The following is a 23,095-nucleotide window of genomic DNA, read 5'->3' as shown; positions in this document are numbered from 1 at the left end:
TTGATACAGCTTGGAAATGTATATTCGTGGGGTAAACAGAAATGTACAGGGAAGAAGTTCTTACGTAGGTACCAGAAGCTGTACATTGGTTATTTCCAAGTGCTGGTGTGAAATGGAGCAAACCCTCCCAAATCCAACCGTATCCATAGTCCTGCACCCCTGCAGAATCATGGAATGACTTTCAGTGTGGAGTCAGGAGCCATTGGTTTGCAGCAAAGAACCATCCTCTGTTGATAGACCCATGGCATTTCCTTTGAAATACTGATGAATCGGCACAGCCTTGTCTTGCTGATGAAATTCAGCAGCTAATTGGTCCCCAGACAAATGGCGCTTGGATGAGGCAGAACCTTCATCCTGGAGAGGACCTTTAGAAAAAAAGGGTTTTTTTGAAGAAAATATTTTTAAAATACAGTTACTTTCCACTGCGTCCCCCTGGCAAATGGAGAGTGATGTTGTGTAAATGCTCTTTGAAAAGCATCCTTGAGATGAGATCATTAGTATATAAAAATGGTTTCTTAACAGAGGCAGCTTTTGTTGGAAACCTTCACTGGTGGTAGACTGGGAGTAATTAAGTGCAATGTAATTTAATGACTCAAAACAACACACAGGCTTTGGCGTGGCTGTTTCTGAGCGTGCAGCAATCCTGGGGAAACCTTCTAGTCTGAACCGAGTAGCAAACCAGGGGCTGCTCCCAGGGGCAGTCCCTGCCCCGGCCACTCTGCAGTGCCGCACAGAACGGGTGCTGTGCGGGTGCGCCCGCCGCGCTGCGCTGCCCTCACCGCGCTGCGCTGCCCTCGTCCCCGCTGCGCTGCCCTCGTCCCCGCTGCGCTGCCCTCACCGCGCTGCGCTCACCGCGCTGCGCTGCCCTCACCGCGCTGCGCTGCCCTCATCCCCACCGCGCTGCGCTGCCCTCACCGCGCTGCGCTGCCCTCATCCCCACCGCGCTGCGCTGCCCTCACCGCGCTGCGCTGCCCTCATCCCCACCGCGCTGCGCTGCCCTCACCGCGTTGCGCTGCCCTCACCGCGCTGCGCTGCTCTCGTCCCCACCGCGCCACTCCGGCTTCTCTATCCTGCCCTGGAAGCTACTGGGGACAGTGACACCGGGTCGCTGTGGCCGTCAGTCTTGGCTGTCAGTCTGCGTTCCTGTTGTCACCAACATTCATGGGCATTCTCTCTGTGCGCCTCCTAATCCTGTGTGCTGCTGAGTGCAAGTGGTGGAGTTTCTACACCAAAGCGGAAAACCCAAATGCAAACGAGAAACAGTGTTTGCAGTGATTTACACGGGAAGTGACTCTGCTGTGTGTGTTGTACTTCACCTGAGCGATGTACAGGAGTGTTCTGGAGGACAGTCCTGTGGTGCTTTTTAATTCCTCCTAGAGACACATGAAGATGAGATGTTAATTTTCATGTCTCTTCTGTAGCTGCTTTATAATTAATTTCTCCGAACCAGTTTGTTTTTCTGCTGCCAGACCCTTCAACACTTATATGTAAATTATCAACATCTGACGCTTGCTTTCTTTGGAGGAGAATACAGGGCAATCATCAGATAAAAGTCATTACATATTCAGAGCTATTCTGCTTCACTGATAATAAAACATTCTTAGGGGAAGGTGACCTTTTTACAATAGACTTATTAATGTCAAGGACTTCAGAATTGTCTTTTCTCATTACAAGTCTTACCAAAAGCATTAAAAAGAGTGAAGTTTATGATCTTAAAGATATGTCAAAGCACAACCATTAAAGACATTTTCACAGAATGTTATTTATATAACCCATTTTTTGTGTTTTATATGGCAAGCATTGAGAGGCTTATCAGAACTCTATGTTCATGATGGCTTCTACTTCTGGCCTTATTCTAGGAGTTCCAGAGAAGGTTTCCAACACTCGTGGTCATGGACTTGGAGATATTTCCTGGCTGCCTCCGTGCTGTGGTTGAGATGGACTCACCCAAACTGCTGCTTCTGTTGAGGAGCAAGGGGTGGGGACAATTTGAGGTGGGGACATATACAATTATTCTGCCAAGCGAACTCATGAGAACTGTGCTGTATAATTTATAACAGGGTTTAAGGAAAAGCTGCTAGTGCCAACTGTAAACATGGAGGAGGATGTTCACTTCCCTGGGGAAGGGTTAGTTCCTCTTTGAGAGGAATTAGAGCACCCGCTGCATTAAAAACATGCATTTGGGAAGCCAGTCCCAAAGCAGCTCACGCAGAGGACACAGGCTAGTAAGAAACCCAGAAAGATGTAGGATGTAAAGCTGCAGGTTCAGGGAAGTTTTGTGGAAAAAAAATAAAAATAAAATAAGTCTGGTTGGTGGTTATTTAATGTTATTGTTTAGTTAAATGAGCTGGTTTGTGAAACTAGTGTGGAAGCGGAGGAGAGGATTTGAAATGTTTTAACTGAAATGTGTGACAGGCTTTAGCAAAGGAAGAAGAAAGAGGAAAAAGAGAAAACTGGGACTTAACTTCATAAATTTATCTTTGAAAACATTCACAGGATTGAAAGGTGAGCCCATTTACCCAGTGAGTTACAGTGACAATGCAAGTGACAACTTGATAGGTCTCTGTCGTCAAATATTCCCATACACATGAGGAGAACATCAACTTCCTCGCTCTGAAAACGTTTTTGTGTGGTTCTGGCTCTGTGCAGTTGTTCTGGGAGATGGATGGATCCTTCTCCCTCTCACGGAGGAGTAACTGCTGCAATTGGTGATGCTAAAGCAGGCACCAGCCACCGCTCCTGCTTCCTCACCAGTGCTGCCTGTATCACACCTCTGCTGGCAGGTTTATCTGGTGCTACCTGAGATGGCAGGTTTGTATCTGGTGCTACCTGAGATGGCAGGTTTGTATCTGGTGCTACCTGAGATGGCAAGCTCTGTCCTGCCGGGAGAGCGGTTTAACCCTGCACTCGATGGGATCACTGTTAATCCTCTGCTGGCTGTGTCTGTCTACAGTGATGGATGAAGATGAAGTGAGCTGAGGGGCTTGTCGCGGTGCTGAGCTGCCGTGAGCCGCAGCGCACCCCTGTCAGCAGTGGCCTCCTGTTGCCCCTGGCAGAGGGGCATGTAAGCCCCTGGCATTCCCAGGGTGCCGTTGTCCCTGTGCAATGGCCGTGTGCAATGAACCTTTACCAGACAATGGACTTTTCACTCTGAATCTTCTGGCTTTCTTGAGAACATTGTTGACGTTTCTCACCAAAAGGCTCTTCCATTGCGCTGACGCAGGATATATGGAGCTCACTGTACAGTCTTAGTTAAGCGGCGTTACCTTTATCTTATGGGAGATCACCATTGCCTGGGCAACTGTGTCAGTATTGTGTCCCTCAGTGTGGCATCTTTGTTTATAACTGACCCATCTAGTTTGTCTGCCATAGGAAGTCATTTTAATTGTATCTGTAATCAGGGTGTCGGGTCCTCCAGTGCCTCCGGGGCTTCCAGAAAAATAAAGGACCTTGATTAATGCAATCACAACAGCGAATGAGCCAGGACTTTGTAACTGCAGGGAGCCTTGACATTGTCTGCTGAATATGTTGAGGGCAAATTATCCACAGCATATTATTTTGATCACTGCCTTCATTATTTTGTCTTAATCCTAACTTGATACCTTAGGCTAGATAATAAAATTCTCCCATTGCAAACAAATTATACTCCTCCCTCTGAGGGTTTCAGTTGCTCTTGCCAGTGTGATTTCCTGGAGGTGGGCTTCTGCTCCTGTCCTTCATCCAAACCATGTGTTTTTCATGGTTCTGATTTTTCTGCAGCTGTTTTTCCATTGAAGGAAAGTGGAAATCAGACCTAACAAATCTGCTTGGTTTTTATCTGAGGCAGCTGTGCTGGGACAGAACCCATCGTTCAGATCTGTTACCTTTTACACAACAGAGATAAATTAATTACAGGGCTTTCCCCTGACATCCAGGCTCTTGCCTGCAAATGTTCACATAAAAGATGAATGACAATGAGATTCTCATTACAGGTTGATGAATTAGCCTTTTCACTTCAGTTACAGCAAAGTCTGCTTCATGGTCAACAGCCTTGTTTAGGCTCAGACATATTTTTTTCCTCTCTTTGAATTCAAATCAAACAGTTGCTGTCAAACTACTTCTCCTGGTGCAATCCATTATTTTGCACTGCCCATTGCAATTTTTCACTTTTCCAGGGAATTTGCTGCACTGATTTACCAGGGAAAATGTTACTCAGCAACAGCATCTTCCTCCTTTTCTTTAGTGCAATGTGTTGCAGACCTGAGGCTGCCTTGAGAAGCAGAAGCTTTCTGTAAAACAAAGAAGGACCAGAAGACCATCGCCTCTGCGATGCTGGGCATGACATTCCAGTGAGGCAGTCTGCTGCCTCAGGCAGTCTGCTTCCCCACGATTTGGTGTCTCAGCAGACAAAGCCGGTGAGATGGGGTGGAGGGGAGGTGGCCTTCTCCCGTGTCCTCTTGCTCCACCTCTGTGGTGTTGGGTGTTTGGGGAGCTTGGAAGTGAGACTGAGCCATGGGGTCTTCAGCTCTACCAAGGTAAAGGCAGATGTTATGAAATCCTGCTCATCTTAATGCAGTGCCTCTTTCCTATCTCTGTTGTGCTTCCTGCAGAGCAGTGTTTTTATTCTGCTGCTATCTATTTGTTTGCTTTAAGTAGCAAAAGCTTAAAATAATGTAAATATTGTCTTTGGCTGGAATGGATGTTGTGATACAAAGCCAGAAGGGACGGAAACCAATTACCCTGCACTAAAGCCAAGTGGGGTAACAAGTGCTGCACCAGCCCACGGGTGTCCTGGCAGAGCGGGGGGACGCAGCTCCCACAGGCATCCGGTCCCACCAGGCTGCAGGACCCGAGAGCTGCTCCTGCCTGTCTGCTCCTTGAGGCTCTCAGTGCTGCCATTGAGCCCCAGTTCTGGCACATGATGAACGTTTCCTCTTTGGGTGGATGGGGTGAAGCTGTGGGATTTGAAAGGTGGGAAGGCAGCGCGTGCTGTGGTCATGTGCTGGGCCCTGGGGAGGGCTGAGGTCTGTTGGTCTAATGGTTTGTGTCTCTGAAAGCAAACGATTTTCCTGTGTGATTTGAAAAGCCATTGTCTGCACAAAACCAAAGTCAGAATAACCATCCCTGCCAAGTGCTGTTTTACAAAGAAAGAACATTGTGTTTGTTGCTCGTAGTTATTGGCAGTTTATCATGTTCATTTGCTTGTATCTTTAAGTGTCAACACCTCCAACAATTTTATTGCACCTGCCTGTGGTCAGAACATTACTAGTGGCAGCTCTGATTGGTGTTCAGGGACAGAATAAGTCATTTATAATGACCCTAAATGAAAATATCAAAATACTGGTAGAAAAATAGTAGCCATAATGTCAAGCTATCACTATTATGCGGCGGTATTACCTGTGCATCTTTTCTGTGTATCCCAGTGCTTCCCAGGCCACGCTTACTTTGCCAGCTCCTCTTGGTTTTAAGAGGTTTGTGTACTTTTGGAAGCACAGAAAGGGCAGACAACAGGGGAAGGGGCTCACAAGGCACCCCGGGTGCTGCTGCTGCAGGAATGAGTAATCTCGTGTGGGAAATCCCCAATACATCAGATGTAGAAGTGTTGCTGGATGGAATTTCCTGGAGCGGAACTAAGCCCTTCGAGGAGTGGCGCTGGCATCCTGTCCACAGCAGGCTGACACTTGACTGGCAGGAGTGATTGAGCTGCTTTGCAGGACATGAAATGTCAATACTATTAATTTTATGGTGCAGCAGCCAAAATGCTTGTAACTGTCAAGGACTTCCATCAAAGTAACGTCATTCTATCTATGGTACTGGAGTGCATAGAATTTCACTTGCTTGTGCTTAGTCTTCTTTATGTAAAATAATAATAGTAATAATTTTCTTAACGGAGTGCTTTCAAAGGCAGTTTCTGACATTTATCAAAACTGGAAGTTTTTACTGAAATAGAAATTACATCAGAAAATTGTTTCCTTCAAAAAGCATATAAAATATTTTAAATGTATCAAGATTATCACTTAAATCTGTTATTTAAATTATTCCTGACTATGGTAAAGTCAGACCTAGAAGGCCATTGTACACGGATAGAGTGAGGTCATCTTCCCCCCTCGCCCCTTGGTTTTTATTTAGTAGTAGTGCGCTGCATGGTCCTCTGCAGGCTGGGTTTGGAAACATTGGGCTTGAGAAGCTGACGGCCAGGGCTAAGGCCAAGGAGAAGGAAAACTGAATTCCCTGCAGTCGAGCCACTGAGCCCTGGACGGTGTTTCCTCTTCCCTCCGGAAGACTATAAACATAGTAAAATTGGTGAACATTTATTTAGTGCAGCACATTTATCTCGTCTGTATGTGGGTCTCTGTTGTGCTTGTTTATTTGCAAGCCCTGGAGAATTGAGATTTAGTGGCACCAATGTTAATTACAAGTCAATTTTGGTAATCGCTCAAGAAGTGCTTGTATTCCCATCCAGACGTGGAATGAAATCGCACCGTGTCACTCTGACAGCCAGGCTCCACGAAGCAATCACCATCCTCACGCAGAATATTCAAAGTAATTCCCTGGAGTGCAATGTAAGGGGAAAAAAACCACCACAACAGACACTGTAATTTGCTGTTGGACTTTACACAGAGTGGGAAATGAGCAGAACTTCATAAACATTTTATGTGAGTCTCACTGGCATGAGGAGCGATGGGCAGCAGTGCAACTGTGTGGGGGAGCCCGGCCCTGGCACACACTGGTGTATGGTTATCTACATGTCCTGGGCCATGGAGCTCTCCAGCCCAGGCAGAGCCTGCAGGACACTTCTCTCAGTCCTTCCACTGCAGCATGTCCTGAAGCCCATTATATGGTTAATATCTGCAAAGCCTGCGATTTCATTGTTTGATATAATTTTATTCAATAAAGCTGCCTCGTTGCATAAAGGTCTTGGTATTTAATATTTAATAGCATAAATCCCACGTGAGTCCTAGGCAGAGGATGGAAATTACATTTTAAATTAAGGAGTGCTCAAAGCCTGCTCTTGTTTCTTTCTGCACTGAAAGGCCAACAGCCATTTTCAAGCACAATACAGCTTCCAGAGCTGGTGACTGGGTTCTCTTTCAAAATGGCAAGTTGTCCTCAAAAGATATGTGGTATTAACTATTCACGTGCTGAAACAGAGCAGGTGGGAAGCCCGCTCCTGCTGGCATTGGTGATGTGAAGATGGTGGTCCAAGCCCTGCAGCCGGGGTTTCCCTCCAGAGCCACGCTGCACAGGGGATGGTGCTGGGCACCGTGTGACGTGGCGCTGTGGGACATGGCCCATTGCAGAGGTGGCAATTACTGTCACACAAGGAGCCCATCAGGAGGATGTCAGTGTGGCTGTGGTCCCTGCCCAGGGGTCTGGGCAGAGTCAGGCGCCTTCCCGGTGCGGTCTGGGCAGGAGTGAGGGTCCCCGGCTGCTGCAGTTATCCCGGCATTGCCCTCCTGCGGATGGGAGCAGCCAGCTTGGCCTCACACCACACCAGTGGTCTTGAGCAAGTGACTTACCATGAGGTGAACGAAACATGTTTCAACAGGCTTGTGGCTATTGCCATTGAGGGCCGGGGAGCTCCTGGGACTGTGGCTTTTGGGTAGCATGGTCCAGCTCTGCAGCAAACATTCAGCCATTGCAAGCATTTTAATGTACATTGGTGGAGATACTCAGCTTGCTCTGTTTCGGGGAACAGGTCAAACATCAGCATTGAAGTATGCTGTTTGTTCTGAAAACACAGGTCAGCATTTTTCTTTCTCCTCTCTAGGTGAAGGCAGTTGCCTCCAGCTTGGTGCCTTGTGCCCTGGTCATTTCAGCACGACGCTGGACTCCACACAGTCATTTATTGCTCCTGATCCCGGAGAGTCGCCCATCAAAGCCATACACTTACAAATTAAACAAATGCTATTTTAAAGCCCAGTCTGGCAAACACTGAGCAGCCAGCTTGGTACTCAGCACTAGGATTATCCTAAGTGCCTTCAAGACCACTTCCTGAATAAGCTTTATTTATATATGTGGATAACTGTATGTGTCCAGGCCAGGCAGAATTCCTCCTCTTAGTCTCAGAGGCGGGGAGGAGAGGCAGGACTGGCTGTACTCTTTCTGTGCTGCTTTGAAAGCCTGAAATGCCCCAAAAGGAAGGTCAGACAAAGTGTTTTTTCACATTAATTCCTTTGAGTGGCATTTAGATTTAGACTTAACCAGCTGTGCTATGGACTTTCATTAGAAAGCAGAGTCAGTGCTGGGAAGGTTTGCTCCCGCACGGTTTGTAGCTCTGGTTCTACAGAGACCTTTTAAGAGTACAGGAGCTGCTGGAGAGAATTACCTTGATGTACCCCGGGGCCTCTTTCTGCTGTGGCTCCGCCACCCCCTCCAGCAGTGGGCAGTTAACCACACGGTGCTGCTGCTCCATGGGCGCTGCCGGGTTTGCTGCCGGCAGGTTACGGCACTGGCGAGCTCATGGACAGGAACCCTTGGAAAGGCAACAGGATGCAGTGGCAGGAGAGCAAAGCTGCAGCGAAGGCCGGGGCAAGTGCAGGGAATGCAACATGTTCTGCTGCAGCAAAGGCCCCTCTGCCCCTTTCCCAAACCCCTCCAGAGCTGGGGACATTGGCCTCAAGTGTCCTTCCTGGGAAAATCACTGTGAAGCACCACGGATGATTATAGCTGTGGCTGCAGAATGCTCATCTTGCAAACACTTCATGTAGCACAGTGATGGTAATTTCTTTACTTTGATGAGTTTTAGCACAAATTATTTCCTTTTTGTTCCTGCTGCGATAAGGTTTGAGATGGAATCTCACCTCATTTTTTTGTTCTTGAGACATAGCAGCCAGGAACGTGTTCAACTTGTCACACGGTTTATAGACCCACACCACAGCTAGCAATAGGCGGTGTCCCCGAGATGTAATTTCCTACAGCCGCAGTGAAATTGGTGTATAAATACATATACACATATATAACATTTCAGATTATATAATTCCACCATCTGCTGCTTCACATAAACAGTGCTTATATTCCACCTCGGCTCCTTTGCTCCCCACAGGAGTCATTACGTGTGCGGCATGGGGCACCTGAGGCGGGGGGACTGTACTTTTTGCTCTCTGACTGCTCCTTCCTTCGGGGGAGGGTAGAGGTGGAGAACTTGCACCACGTATTGTACCATTGCCCATTTGTTTCCCACTTACTGTCTTTGTTCTTACATGAGCAGACCAGGCAGATTGTGTTTACTTTGAGAAGCAACTTTGCTGCAGGGTCAAGTGGAAAGAGGAGATTGGCAGGAAAGGAGCAAATCTTCCTTAAACAAAAATGCCTGCAATAATTAGCGAATGTGGCAAGGAAGAGCTGATAAACAAGGGAAAGGTGAGAAGCGAGAGGGAGGCTGCAGGGCATTTAATTAGGATGGTAAATGAAAAGCAAACCGGAATTTCTGCAAGCAGTCGGCAGATGGAGGGTATTCTGGGCCATGGCATTTGTTCAAGCAGCGACTGAAAGCGAGAAACTCATGGATTTGGGACCAGTTCTGTAAGGAATTGATGGTTTATTTTTCAGAAGCAAGCCCTGAGGAAGGCAAGACAGCACTTACGGGGTTTTGCCTGCACTTGTGTTTCTGTTGTGGTATTTGGGGAGCCTAAACCCAGGCAGACCTGCTTTCAAACCTGGAGACCCCACACCTGGCCCTGCTCTTCAGGCACAGGTGGCCAGCACAGGTTGAATGAACCTGCACACGTGGGATCCAGCCTTGATCCTGGTTGGAGCCGAGCCCTGCCAGAGGTCACTCCCTGCTACCTGCACCCCTGGAGCCTCCAGGTGCTCTGCTGGGGCCTCAGTTCCTCCATGGCCCAGCAGCCGTGAGGCAGCTCTGGAGGCTGAGTGGGGGCTCAGGTGGATTCAGTCTGGGGTAATTGGCTCAGGTGGGGCAGGAGGTGGATAAAAGCTCGGGAGGTGACTCACCCTTGGTCTTCGTGCTGGGTTCCTGTGGCTGTGGGAGGTCTGAGTGACTGTGACTGGAAGCTGGGTGTGTATTGATGGGGCTTCTGCTTCAGGTTGGGGGTGGCATCAGCTAAAGCTCTCCAGAAAGGTTCAGCCCTGGGCTGCCTCCAGAGCTTTCTTCCTTCTAACCCCAGGAGAAGACCTGCTTTTAATGACTGTGTCATCAACCCAGTTTATCTTCTTTCCAAGACTGAAATGTACTTGACTGCTTGGGGTGGGCTGCTTTATAGTTATTGTTAGGGGTTCTGGGGGGAGGAAGGGGCTGGAAGTGCTCCGTGGAGGCAGGACTGCCTTCTGTATGTTCGGCTCTTGGTGGGGTTAGTTTTGATGAGGAGCAAGGGACTGATACATGTTAGGAGGAGGTGATAAATTACCCGGCATGTCTGAGCACTGGGGGTTCTCTCACAGCAGGATGATGGTGATTGATTTTTCTTTATTTATGTCTTTTTCTCCCTTTCAGACCTGCGCCAGAGGGATTTCCTGATGCGCGATTACAGCCACAGGTAAGGGTGGCACTGGCTCACTGTGACAGGCCTTCCCACCCCCTGTCCCCACTATGTTTTAGAATGTAATGGCTTGCTGAGAATGTGCTGTCAGGATGATGGAGATGGTGAGATTATTAGATCAGGACAGCTTCTACTTGCTAAGTTGCTTGAATCTCACAGGAGGCCGTATTAGCTCGTGTTGGCCACCCCTTTGAAGGGGTTAGAGGGGAAAGCAAAGTAACAGAGAGCAAGGAGCGGGACTGCAAGAAGGCAGCAGCATTTGCTTTCCTGAGGAGCTGGGACAGAGCCCAGGAAGGAAGGTGGGAATCACACCTTGCTTTGCTGGTGCTGCTGGCACGGTGCCGGTCAGAGAGGGGCAGAAGATGGGTTTAATTGGTCCCAGCACGTGCTGTTTCCAGAGCACTGTTTTTAGCTTTGGTGTGTGTGAAGCACAGCACATCTGGTGTCTTGTCCCTTGCTGGCCATGGAAATGATGAAGTTATTCTGTGTCGGGCTGCTCTTTGCTGTACTCAGTTGTGTGGGCTTATATCCTGCACCAGGGAGAAGAGGGCTGGCAGCATGGGGGGTGACACTTGGATCCTCAACATGAGTATCTGTTTCTCTGGAAACTAGACTGCAGTCGCAATTTATATAAAATTGCTCTTTTCCAAAAGAAATGATGAAACTGATTTGGATTAATTACAGTCGTTCAAGTGTCTTTGGCGTGACAGCGTGACTTGAAATCCCATGCACTCCGTTTGTTGTTAGCTGGGGAGCTGGAAGGGGGAGAAAATACCAAGAGCAGCAGAAATTAGGGAGGAAAGTGCTGAAAAGGGAACGAAGCAAAACAGGAGAAGGGGAAAGATGTGCTTGAGGAGCAACCAGTACAGTGAATGCATCTGTCCTCTGACAGCATCCATTATGAGCGGGAAGGCATATACTGCCATTCCCAAAATGAAGTAGGAAATGGTCTGTGAGCTATTGGTGATTTCTGTTATGTTTATTAGTTGCTAGCTGAATTGCATTCTCCTGTGGGATGTCACAGCAAAAAGGATGGTAGGAAGGGCTGTAATGTGATTGTGAGCATCTGAAGCGCCATTGCTGTGCTAGTGCATAAGCAGGGTTTGCTGGAAGGAAGAAGTGCTGATGAACTGCTGGCACTCGGGATGTGTCCCATCAGGATGATGAGGGACATGCAAAAGCACAGTGACTTGGTGGATGTTTTTATCTAGCTTAGACTTGGTGTGCACTGAAGCCTTCCAGTATGGTTTGCCTGAAATCCAGCATGATTTCCAGGTTTTCTGAATTACCGATAATGTCTCTGTCAGTAGGTCCAGCTGTGCTGTCCCATCTCTTCCTTTTTCCCTAGTGTCTATGCAGTTAATAAAAAACAAACCCAAACAACCCACAAACCCCACAAAACTCCACCAAAAATAAACCACACAACACTGAGTAACCGTCTAGAACTAGACTGGTGTTAAGATGAATTTATTAAAGAGATCTTTGCAGCTAAATGAACTGATTACCAGTAGGAAGAAACTTAGTTTATTATCTGATTTTTAAAAGCTTGAATAATTTTAGCCATTGCCTTTATTGTCAGCCAAAGAACTATTTCAATTATTATCTCTAATAACTTTGGAGGACATCTTTAAAGTTCTTTTCTATGAATCCTACTTCAAATGCTACTGCAGAGATGAAAGGAACAAGCTTAACTCAATGAATAACTGATAAACCAGAAATATCACTGCCTCGCCTCGAAACATCACAGATCAGAGCTCGTCCTGTGAATACAATCACAGTGTGTGCTGTCTCTGGCCTTTATTGGGAGCGAAGCTCTTTTATGATATTCTGTCATTTATGACAGTTCCTCCAGAGAGTTCATTAGGATGAACATTAATGTGGCTGAATCTAGGAAACTGCTTTTCCTGACATAATGCCAACATACATTACAGTGCGGTGCCGGTGCTGTGGGGGAGCTTTCTGGTTGTTTAATGCATGTGTGTGTTGCAAACTGCATCGCTTTTACGTCCCTCTGTAAAGCAGTATCCTGTTCTCTGGATTGCCACCATGATAAATGCATGCAGTGGGGAGCCTGAACAGCTGTTTTGTTCAGCAGTTAACTCTGATGGTTATGTATTCATAGGGTAGAGTTTCCAGCACTGGAGAGCTGCGATCAATCTACACCGTGCTTCAAACCATCCAAGTGAGCACTCTGGTTTCCCCTTGCTTTCCTGGTGTTTCTCAGCATTCCCTGTATGTAAAAATCTGTATTAGGAGTTAAGGCTGTGCCTGGGAGCCTGCTGCCAGTGTGGGCATTGATTCCGTTAGCTGGAATGAGCCACATCTGCCAGTGGGGAGCGGCGCTGCAGTGGAACCAGATCCGCTCTGTCTGAGCAGCTGCCTGCCCCAGCGCAGGGATCATGGGATCTGAGGAATGAAGTTCGGAAACTCAGCTGACAGGCAGGAGTATGAGCTGGGCTCGGTGTGAGGTGAACTTGGAGCCCCAGGAACATCCACTCAAGATTTACAAAGTTTGAATCAAAAAGCAAGTTCTGAACTGCTGATGGCTGCTGAGAGGCTGTGATCCTGATACCTCTGTGGTGGGAGGAGATCTAGTGCAGCAAGTCACATAGGGCTGCCTGAGAAATGGGATTGGGATGTGGAACAGGGAGAGAAAACTAATGAATCCTGCTGCAAGGTGTGAACCTGGGGCAGTGAGATCACCCCTGACCGAGATCACAGGGAGCTTGTGAGGACAGGCCCTGCTTTGAAGCGATTGTGGTTTGAAGGGGGGCCATGCAGCTGGGAAACTGGAATGTTAATAGGCGTGGAAGTGAAAACCAGGGAGAGGTGGCTCTTTGCCTGTACTGGGCAGAGCTGGGAGCAGAAACTGGCTTTTCTTTGTCCCAAGGTATCTCCTGACATCTCCCTGTGAGGCAAGGTAACAGCCAACTGCCTACAGTGCCTTTCAAGTCTGATGTCAGGAAGAGGCAACCAGGTTATGACTCTATTCTTAATAATTAGGAAGATTGGTCTAGGACTGTGGAGAGGTTTCCAAATGGTTTTTAACACCTAGTTATTTCCTTGAACAGCCTGGATTAGTATCCCATACAGCTGATGAATATGCCGGAGTGACTGGGTTGATTGATGGTAATTTCAGGACATGACTGGGAGTTCAATTAACTTTAAACTGTTTGTTTAAACATTTATGAGAGTTGCGTTCATGGGGTTTAGCAGCCTTGAAATGTTCCAAACTGGAACAAAACAACAAAGCCCCCAGATTTACTGGGCTATTAATGTTTTTAAACGATGCTGCTTTGCTGCAGCAAAATCATTCTGTTCAACAAAATCAGTGCCTCATTTGATTGTATTTTACATGAATATTGATATCTGTACAGCACACGGTACTATTTTGTACTGGCTTGTGTTCTCTAATGGTCTGAATGATAACTAACAGCACAACTTGAAAGGAAGAAGCTGTTCCAAAGCCAGCCCCCTCCGGTTCTCCTCTTCAATAAAGTCAAACCAGAACCATTAGACAGACTCAAGGTACTGTATTTTGAGGGTTTTTTCAAAACATGTTTTTTCCATCAGCACTAGCCTTTGTGCTAGCAGCGCAGAGTCTTGTTTCCAGCCAGACATCACTTTCCAGCAGAAAAACATTGCTTTTCATGACTGATGAGCTGAGGGTTGCCTGTACCAGTGCTGGCACATGGGCTGTGTGGGTTCTGGTGCATGTGGTGTCATGGCAGGCGCAGCCCAGCATGGCCATCGCTGTGCTGGGTGTCCTGCATCCCAGGCAGCGGCCGTCCCTGTGCAGTGGGGAATGTCCTCAGCATCGGGATAGCGGCTCCTGCCTGTCTCCCACTCCAGCAGCCGGCAGCGGTGGCACTGGGGACACGTGTGGTTCACATGCTCCGTGCCAGGCTGGAGGGAAGAGGCAGGTAGAGCCCTGTGTTCCAGTGCCAGCACTGTCTGCTGCCTGAGCCAGCTGCTCGCTGCCCCTGCAGTCCCCTGGGGTGGGGAAGAGGGAGCAAGAGGAGAAAGAAAAGCATAAAGAAAGGGTATCAGTTAATTGGTGAAAGCATCTCTCTGGTTGACTGTATTTGCTTTGACAAGAGCCTCCCCTTCCTCCCCAGAGTGCTATGGCAAGTGAAACTCTTGCAAATAAAGCAGAGGCTCTGCTGAATGCACAGCCATGCATAATTTAGCGATGCCAGAGCCTTCTGCTCATCTCATCACAAACCTGCATTCAGTGAGTGCTAACACAACTCCTTTGTGGATAGGGATTTCTGTGTGTTTCTTCTTTTTTTGGTGAGATTTGGACATCAGACTCTTGCCAAGAATTAAAAATTGACCGCTGGGAAGCTTGTTAGCAGGGCTAATGCTTAACAGACACATCCATTCATACAGACACACATGTAAAATAAAGAAATGTTTGTGAATTCTTGAGTGGGTTGACTTTGAAGGAGAGTATGAATAAATAATGGCAGATTCTGCTTTCCTTGAATTCACGCTTTTCACCCATAAGTCATAAAAACAAACTTGATGTTAGAGAAAATAGCTCAAGGGGGAAAGGAGGGGGGGGGAAACAGACAGACAACTCTTTCATTCTAAGGAGGAAAAAGAAGTTCTGTGTCTGGACAAGGTGTTTGAGTGGAAAAAGCCATAACTGTGACTTGTGTCTATCCCCATCAGGTGGATGTTTCATGCAAGGAGGAAGACAAAAAATGATTAAAACTAGTGTTAATATTTACTTGGACTAATAGAATGTTGTGCAACAACACCTGAATTAAAACCAGGATTGTAATTAGTAGGTGGTTCATCTTGTTCTAACAATGCAGAGTAATTAATTCTTCTTTTTCACTCCACAAATAGTAATTAAAGAGAAATATTACACAGCTGCACCTGGGTTTCATTATACGGTTGCCACAGTGAGTAAACCAAATCTTTTATTGATGTGAGCAGCCATAAGTCTGAAAACTGAGTGAAGAGCATGAAAACCCCTGCAAGGTTCCCCCGAGACTTGTGAGAAATGGAATTTATTAGAACATATGGTGGCACATACTGATCACCAGCAGCTCCAGTGAGCCCCAGTTTCTCTTTGGCTTTCAGCTTTTCTGGGTGTTCTCACTTTGGCTGGTTATTCCTCCCCTTCCTTTAGTAAATCTCTTGTGACGGGGAATCAGCATGACACTGCATAAACAGAGACTGTTGCGTGTTGTTTCCCATCCACCTTTCTCAGTGTTTTCACTTGATAAAGTATCTTTTTTTTATTTTAGCAGCAGCATGGAGATGGCTTCTTTCTTGCGTCCATGCTTATTTGTGAGGTGAGGAGCAGATCATGGGAGGCAGTAGGAGAAGTTCTGGATAAGGCAGGTTCAGGTTACTGCCTTCTCAAGAATACACGATGCTTTGCAGCAGCAAGTAACAGAAAGGTATTCAAGGGCAGAGCAGCCATAGTCAAAAACATGTTGCTTGTTATGATGGGAAGAACCTTAAAGTTGGAGATTTGGAGAGTTGAAAGTGCAAAAGGTGAACTTCTGAAGGAGGTTATCACTGGGGATGGGGCGGGTGCCCTTCAACACATATAAAATATTCCCTTGAATGTTAGTTTGAGAGCAAGGAAAGGGGAAAGCAACCCTTGTTTTAAATAACAGCTGTAATGAGTAGAAGTGTTTGTATTGGGTGGGTGACCATGCGCTTGCTTTGAAAGAATATGAAAGACATTGTTTCAGCAGATGCTACCACGTAAGCGTTGGTCTGTGTTGGTCTCCTGGCCAAGCCTGCTCAGTGCCTGCGGGTGCTCTCCTGATCTGTCCTTACCTCCGGGAGTGTTAGTGGTATTCTGGGAAGTTGCTAAAATGGGAAGAGTCTCCTCATGTCTCACAGCCCCATTGTACCAATCACAGCATAAGTAACATGAGCTAAGCCCTGAGCAAGCCTGTGGTCCTGGATTTAGTCAACTCAGATGTGAGGGAAGGAAGAAAATAACATTAGAGGCGAGCACAGCCACAGCTCCTCTGCGGAGAAAAGTGGGTCATTGTGAAGCAAGAAACAGCCAAAATAAAAACAGATAAATGGAAGAAAGAGAAGATGGGATTAGGGTAAAAACTGTTTTACCACGTCCCAGCTGAACACTGGTGATGGTTCCAGGAGCACTCTGTGTGTCCCTGGAAAATGCTTACCTGATACATTATTTACTAACAAATCCCAGTCAGCCAAGTGCAACCTGGTCCTCCACCCTGGTGTGTGTTACTGCGGTGCAAACCTCGTCATTTGTTGGGAAAGGCTGATGCCGGAATGGTTTGCCTTAGGAAAAACCCATTCCCATTACATGGGATAGCTGTTCCCTCAGCACAAAGGCGGGCAAGGGGGGAGGCACCAGCCGGAGCCTTCAGGCTGCAGCATGGGGAGAATTGGTCTCTTCTGCAGCAGGGTTGCAGGCTCCTTTTTTCCTACCCCTCCCTTTGGTGAGAAGACAAAAGGGTGGTGGATCCTATGATGGCATCCCCAGGATGCCGGGCGTTGGGGAGTTCTGGGTTTGCCCATGCAGTAATCCCATTGAGCTTTTTTTACATGTAAGCTTTGATAATCAAAAGGCAGTTCTGTTGTCACACAGCACTTTGCTACCCTAGATCTCTGTGGTTTGTAAAGAGGACAGGGATGTGCACCATGCCTTACAGAGAGGCCTTGGGAGCTGGGTTAATGTGGAAAGTCACAGTGTGGACCTAAGGCCAAATGGGACACGAAGGATGTCCACATGGCATGGAAGGGTTTGGTTTGCCTGGATTTCCACGTTTGACTTGCCTCCCCTGGTTTCCTGGCTTTTGTGGGTTTGTCCTTGCATGTTTGTCTCCTAGTTTTATACTTGTCCTCAGTAACCTGACCTAGTTTCCACTTTTTGTATACTTACTCCCTGTGGCAAAGCCCAGAGTCTGCAAGACATCAGAGATGGTGCATATCCTCTTCCAAATGTGTCATGAAATGAGTGTCTGGAGGCGAATGATAATTTCCACAAAGACCATGAAAGCTTGAGCAAATCCCCGCTTCAGATGGCAGCAACCCCCACTGTGTAATAATTGCTCTCTTTGGCTACTCTGCACAAGCTCCAGTGGCTTCTGCTCCTGTAGTCTTTCTGAATCACTTGCCAATGGTCGCACTGTGTCTGATCACGTTGTTTTGCAAGGGGAAATGTGGATGAGACACTTGTGTTTGTATGCAGCGGGTGTCCGGTGGTGGCTGCAGCCCTTGGCGGGTGTGTGCTGCTCCAGCTTTTTCCCTGTCCTACGGGCGCAGAGGGGGGATCCTGCGGTAGGAGAGGTGGGTGCAGAGCCCTCGGTGCTCCCCTGCCCAACATGAAACATGTTTTAATGGCTGGGTCCAGAGCGGCAACATAAAGCCAAATGAGTAAGAGGAAATTTCATTCCATTGGCAGACTCTTTGCATATCTGCTGTTATTTAGGGAAAAAAAGCCCAAGGATAGATTCTCCATCCTGAAGCAGTTACATGTTTTATCTGTTGAGAGAAAATCTGCTGTGTAAGAACATGTCAATAACTCTGATCTGTTGGGTAGCTTTGAGCCTGGCAAAAGAGACTCTATGAAAAAAACCAAAAAGCCACAGATGTGCATCACTGGCTGCTTCACACCCTCTTCTGCAGGTCCCTGCTCCTTAGGAAAAAAAACACATTGTGTAACATACTTAAAGCTATCACAGTTAAAGCTAAGTGCAATGCCTCTAGTGCCACACTCCTGTGTGTAATTTGGATGCTCTGCATCTCCTAGTCAGTACTTAGGGATGACTCCATACGAAGTCAGGCTGAGGACTGGAGAGTTGACTTTGTGCAACTTGTGCAGCTTTTTTTCTTTTCTTGTTAGTTTTAAGTATTTTCCTGCCAGAAAATCCTGTGGAGCAAATGGCTGCAGTGCTCGGTCATTTCTGGCTCTGTGGATGCTGAGCTGCTCCATCTTGTCAGAGGGGATGTCATTAGGGAAATTTTGAGGGTTTTTCTTTTAATTAAAGGAGGTCGCACACTTGGTCAAGCTCCAGCTGCTAATTCCCAGCTGCCGTCGTGGTGTTTGTTTAATGAGGAGCAAAATTATCTGCATGACTGGAGAGCTGTGAGATGGGCTCTGCCAGCACAGGCAGGGCAAGAGCTGTGCCTGGGGCAGATCAGCATCACTGCCAGGGCAATCCTGCACCTTCCACTGCCTGAGGGTAGGTTAGAGAGTGGGAGAGGGCAGCAGCAATCCTGTTCTATGGAAGGTCTTTCTGGGCTCCGAGCTGCCAGTTAAACAATGCTATTGGTGCTGATGTCCGCCCCCAGACCTCTTCCTGTCCAAGGTGCACTGCTCACCTCGCTCCCACTCCTCAAGACAAGCCCCAGCCCCAGACGTGCTCTGCTGTACTTCACGCTAGTGCCATAGTTTGTGCTCAACTTTTTGCTTTTACCATATTAATTCTTATGGGTTTTTCTTGCCCATCTTCTGGGGAACTAAACCCATGTGAATTACCAGGCATGTTCCTGTATGTTTGATTGATTTGTAGACATTAAGGTTCCCATCAAAAATGTATGCATTATGACCAACTGTAATTCAGTTAATCAGAAAGATAGACATCGTTATATTAGCTTAGCAAATTGGTATTATGAAGGGGAAAAATCCCCTGATGGAGATAAAGCAGTTCTCAGACACTAGTCATCATCTTGCTGACCTTCAAATGAGTTTGGAGTCGTAGCCTACTATCAGCCCAGCATGAACAAAATATCAAAGACTTCTCTTAGCATCAGACGGAATTAATGATTATTTAGCAAGGAACAATACAAGGAATTTTTTTTTTTCTTTGTAGGACATAAGAACGAGTGATTTGTGAAATAAAGATTAGAATTAGAAAATTCAGTGTAGTTTGTTATAATAGATTGGCAATTTAAAGACCCCAACTTTCAACCTTCTCTTTCATGATGCACATGCACAAAGCAAGCAATTGGTTGTAGTGGTGACTGTGTGATGAAACATGCCAGAGGCAGGTGACATGAACAATGCCCCTTGTGCCGCCCTGGCGCATCGGGCTGCGAGGCGGGGGCTCCAGGGTGGGTTGAAGGCTTGGGGGCTCCGCGGCCTGTGCTCCAGCAGCAGAACTGGCTGCTCCAGCACCGGGTGAAGCCGTGCTCGGGAACAGCGATGCTGTGGCCCTTGGGAGCTTGTCAGAGCGCTTCCCGCTTGAGCAGGGCTGGGTGTTGGGTCCTAGCAGAGGTTTGTGCCCCAGCGAGCAGGAACTGGGAGCTCTATTCACTAAACATGCATTACACGCTAGCAGCAGCATGGACGCAAGGCTCAGAATTCCCTTCCATACAGCAGTGTGCGATTTGGCTTAAGGAGCAGCGGTGAAATGAGCCAATGTGGAGTGATGAGTAGTTGGTTGCAGCACACAAAATGCGGATCGGTTTTTGGTGTAGTGTGTGGGGAGAGAAGTGTCTCTCTGTGTATATGTGTGTGCATGTACATATATGAAAGACCAGCTTCAGGAGTGACCCGAGGTGATGACCCATAATCTTCTTTATGTTTTTACTGCATTGGCGAAATGGAAAATTGATGAGTCTAAACCCCATTTTTAAGCTTGTGTCTGAGCAGAATGCTGGATCCACTTGATAATAGAATTGATGTATTGAGTTTGCCCAGACATTCATTCTCTGATGTCTGAATGTATAGTTTGACTTGAAATCCTCTCCAATAAATTCAAGGCACTAAAACTATAATAGGGCCCCAGAGCAACCTTCAGTTTCTTGAACTAAAACTTATGTTTTCAGAGATTTTTGGAAGGTATTGATCTTCAGCGTGTTTACTGATCATTATTAACCTCAGAATTATGTAGAGAGAAAAATGAGGACCGAAAGGGCTGCTTAGAGGCACAAAAATTTAAGCATAATCCTTCTTTGTACATGCTAGTGTGCTGGAAACAGCACAGCAGTGAGAGCCAGGACCTCTGGGGGGCTGCCTCCTCTCTTGAGGAGGTTTTAATGCCTGGAAAGGTATCAACCCATTAAAAATCTCATAATCGAAGGTGAAAACGTGGAGAAAATCTGACCTGTTAATAAAGGATTTAGTCAAACATTTAGGTAAATATTTATTCTGCACTATACCATTAGCTTTTCCAGTTAATCTGCTTTCTCTGCTAATGGCTCTGAGCAAAATACATTCCCAGAGTAGTTTACAATAAAAATTAGTGCTGTATCTGGCCTATTACTCTTCTTCCATGAATGATTAAAAAGGAATAGATGCAAAAATCTATTTCTGAGTGGGCTTTTTTCCCCTGACTACCGATGGTTCTTTTCTCTATGGAGAGCAAAACAATTAAAAGGCAGCAGGAATGGCCATTTCTGGGAAGTCTGCTTGGGTTGTTTCTCATTTTGCAGGGTGACTTTTATTTGCAAATGGGAAATCTTGAGAAGTTAAAATGTCACTTAGAGCATCTGCAGTTGCCCCATGGAAGAGTTTGTTCACCTGTCAGCCTTTATAAGCATATCAGCACGGATTTTTCTTACTCCTGGGAAATCTTGTCCAATTCTAACACGTTCCAGAGTGGTTGGCAGAGGGGCAGCCTCAAGTTAAACACGAGAATGTGCTATTACATGTGACACTTCTCACAAACATTGTGCTTGGAGTATTTTGAATATTGAATGCGATTGATGGGCCCTTCAGCACAGGGGATAAACCTGGTTCATGCCACAAGTGCAGTTACTGCCAGCAGAGCAGCTCCTGGACGAGGTTCTGCTGAGGACCAGCTCCAGGCTTCTGCGTTTGAGTAAGATGCTGCTGCTTCACTTTGCATGTGAGGAAGAGCTGCAGTACTGGACACTATGTGGCCTGTGCTCAGATGCTGTATAAAGCAAATATTAACAGCCCTTCCGATCTGTGAAAAGCTTAGAGCAACCCTGGAGATTAAACCTACCCAGGGCCAGTGTAAACCCCGTTTGTCTTCCAGATCTGACTCAGCTGCAACTACTGGTTGAATGGGGGTAAATATTTCCAGAAGTGCTGAGACTGAACCCCCTACACCACAGAGCTCTCAGGGACCTGTTCTGCAGTCACCCAGCATCGGCTGTGCTGCGGTGACTGAGCCTGGGTTTTCCGTACGGGCACCCCTGCAGACAAAGGGGCATTCAATGAAACCTGTCTGTCCTGCAGGCTCAGTCTGCAGGCCTTATAGCGAGAATATGCGCTAAAAACAAAGGCTCGGCTTGAGCAGTCGCTGGAAGCGAGCGCCTGTGTCTGGCTGCAGGAGGTGCCCGTACGTGCTGTGGTGGAGGTACCCGCGGAGGAGCCGGATAAACACGTAACTTAGCAACAAGGAGCGAACGGAGCGGGTTTGCAGCGACATGTCAGAGCACAGGCTGCTGCTCATCCCTGCCCGAGCGACCCCCCCGGCCCGCGGAGCTGCGCCCCCGCGGCCCTGCGGCAGCCGCTGCCTTCCCTGGCTCCTGCCTCCCCGGACTTGTTCAGTCGGTTCCGCTTTTCCGTGGGTCTGATAAAAGCCGTTGTGTCCATTTCCTGCCAGAGGGACCCCATTGTGAACAAAACCTCCGTGCTATGACCCACCTCTTTCTCAAAGTGATAAACAGTGCTTTCAGCCTGCAGCATCGTGCCATATGTCTGCCTGAATTCTTGTAACAGATGTGCTGAGGCTTAGGAAAACTTATTTTAGATAAGCCAAATAATCTTTTCAATTATCTTTTGCTGAAAATATTGTATTTTTGTAGGCATTCAAGAGCGTTATGGCATAAAATACCAGCCTAATTATCATTATCTTCTCTATTATGTTTGCTGAAATATTTTTTGGAGTTGTCAAATATGTGTCTATTTTGTGATTTAGGAAGGAGTCTTTAGGCAGCTGTATATTTTGTTTTCAATCATGTAATTGATCTGCGTATTTGATTGCAAGAACACTGCAAGCACAAGGACAGGCTGGGGAAGGCGGGATGGAGAGCAGCCCTGAGGAGGGCCAGGCAATGCCCGGTGCAGTGTCTCACATGATCCTGGGTTCTGCTTGGGGTCAAGCCCGTGACTAGTGAATGATGCCGTGCCATTGCCCCAAAGGGTGTGTGTGGTTTGGACCCCTTTGGGCTGCTCCTGGCAGCACCCAGCAGGTAACACTGACACGTATTTTGTTCCCACAACTTTGGTGATGAGGTACAAGATGATGGAAAGCGCCTCGAGCTGCCGGTGCTGCACAACACTGTTCACCTGAAGCTGAGACATTTTATTGCAACAGGGAGCCAGCAGAGGGGATACATTTACAGTTCATCCTCCAGAAGAGCTGTTGTGTGGAGCTGCTCGCAGAGCCGTGCTGGTGCTCCCTGAATAACCCTGGATAGGTGCTGGGCACGTGTGTGCTCATGGTCAGTGCGGGGTAAAGCAGTGTGCTTCGAGCACCGGTATATCCATTTACTTAAATTATCACTAAGCCTGATGTTGCCCCGGCTACTCCAGCGCCTGTTATTGAGTGCTCCATCTGAGTAATCTCATTAGAATTTGTCTCATTTTCACCTCCGGCAGCAGCCATGTACACAGCTCCTGAAAAGGTTATTCACACAATATTGCATGACCTTGATGAAAGGCTAATTTGATAAGAATTCAATTT

General features: G+C 47.2%; 1 protein-coding gene across 1 annotated transcript in view; it reads left to right on the top strand.

The window, feature by feature from the left end:
- The window catches only part of LOC115601790, a 75,080-nt gene that overhangs the window by 11,268 nt on the left and 40,717 nt on the right, over positions 1-23,095 (top strand). The window contains exon 2 of the mRNA XM_030472196.1: positions 10,433-10,475. Within this exon, the coding sequence (XP_030328056.1) occupies positions 10,433-10,475 (43 nt within the window). The remainder of the gene's footprint in view (positions 1-10,432; positions 10,476-23,095) is intronic.

The sequence above is a fragment of the Strigops habroptila genome, assembly GCF_004027225.2.
Source record: "Strigops habroptila isolate Jane chromosome 13 unlocalized genomic scaffold, bStrHab1.2.pri S16, whole genome shotgun sequence".
NCBI lineage: Eukaryota > Metazoa > Chordata > Aves > Psittaciformes > Psittacidae > Strigops > Strigops habroptila.
The sequence above is the reverse complement of the archived record's forward strand: the minus strand, read 5'-3'. Positions and strand labels throughout refer to the sequence as shown.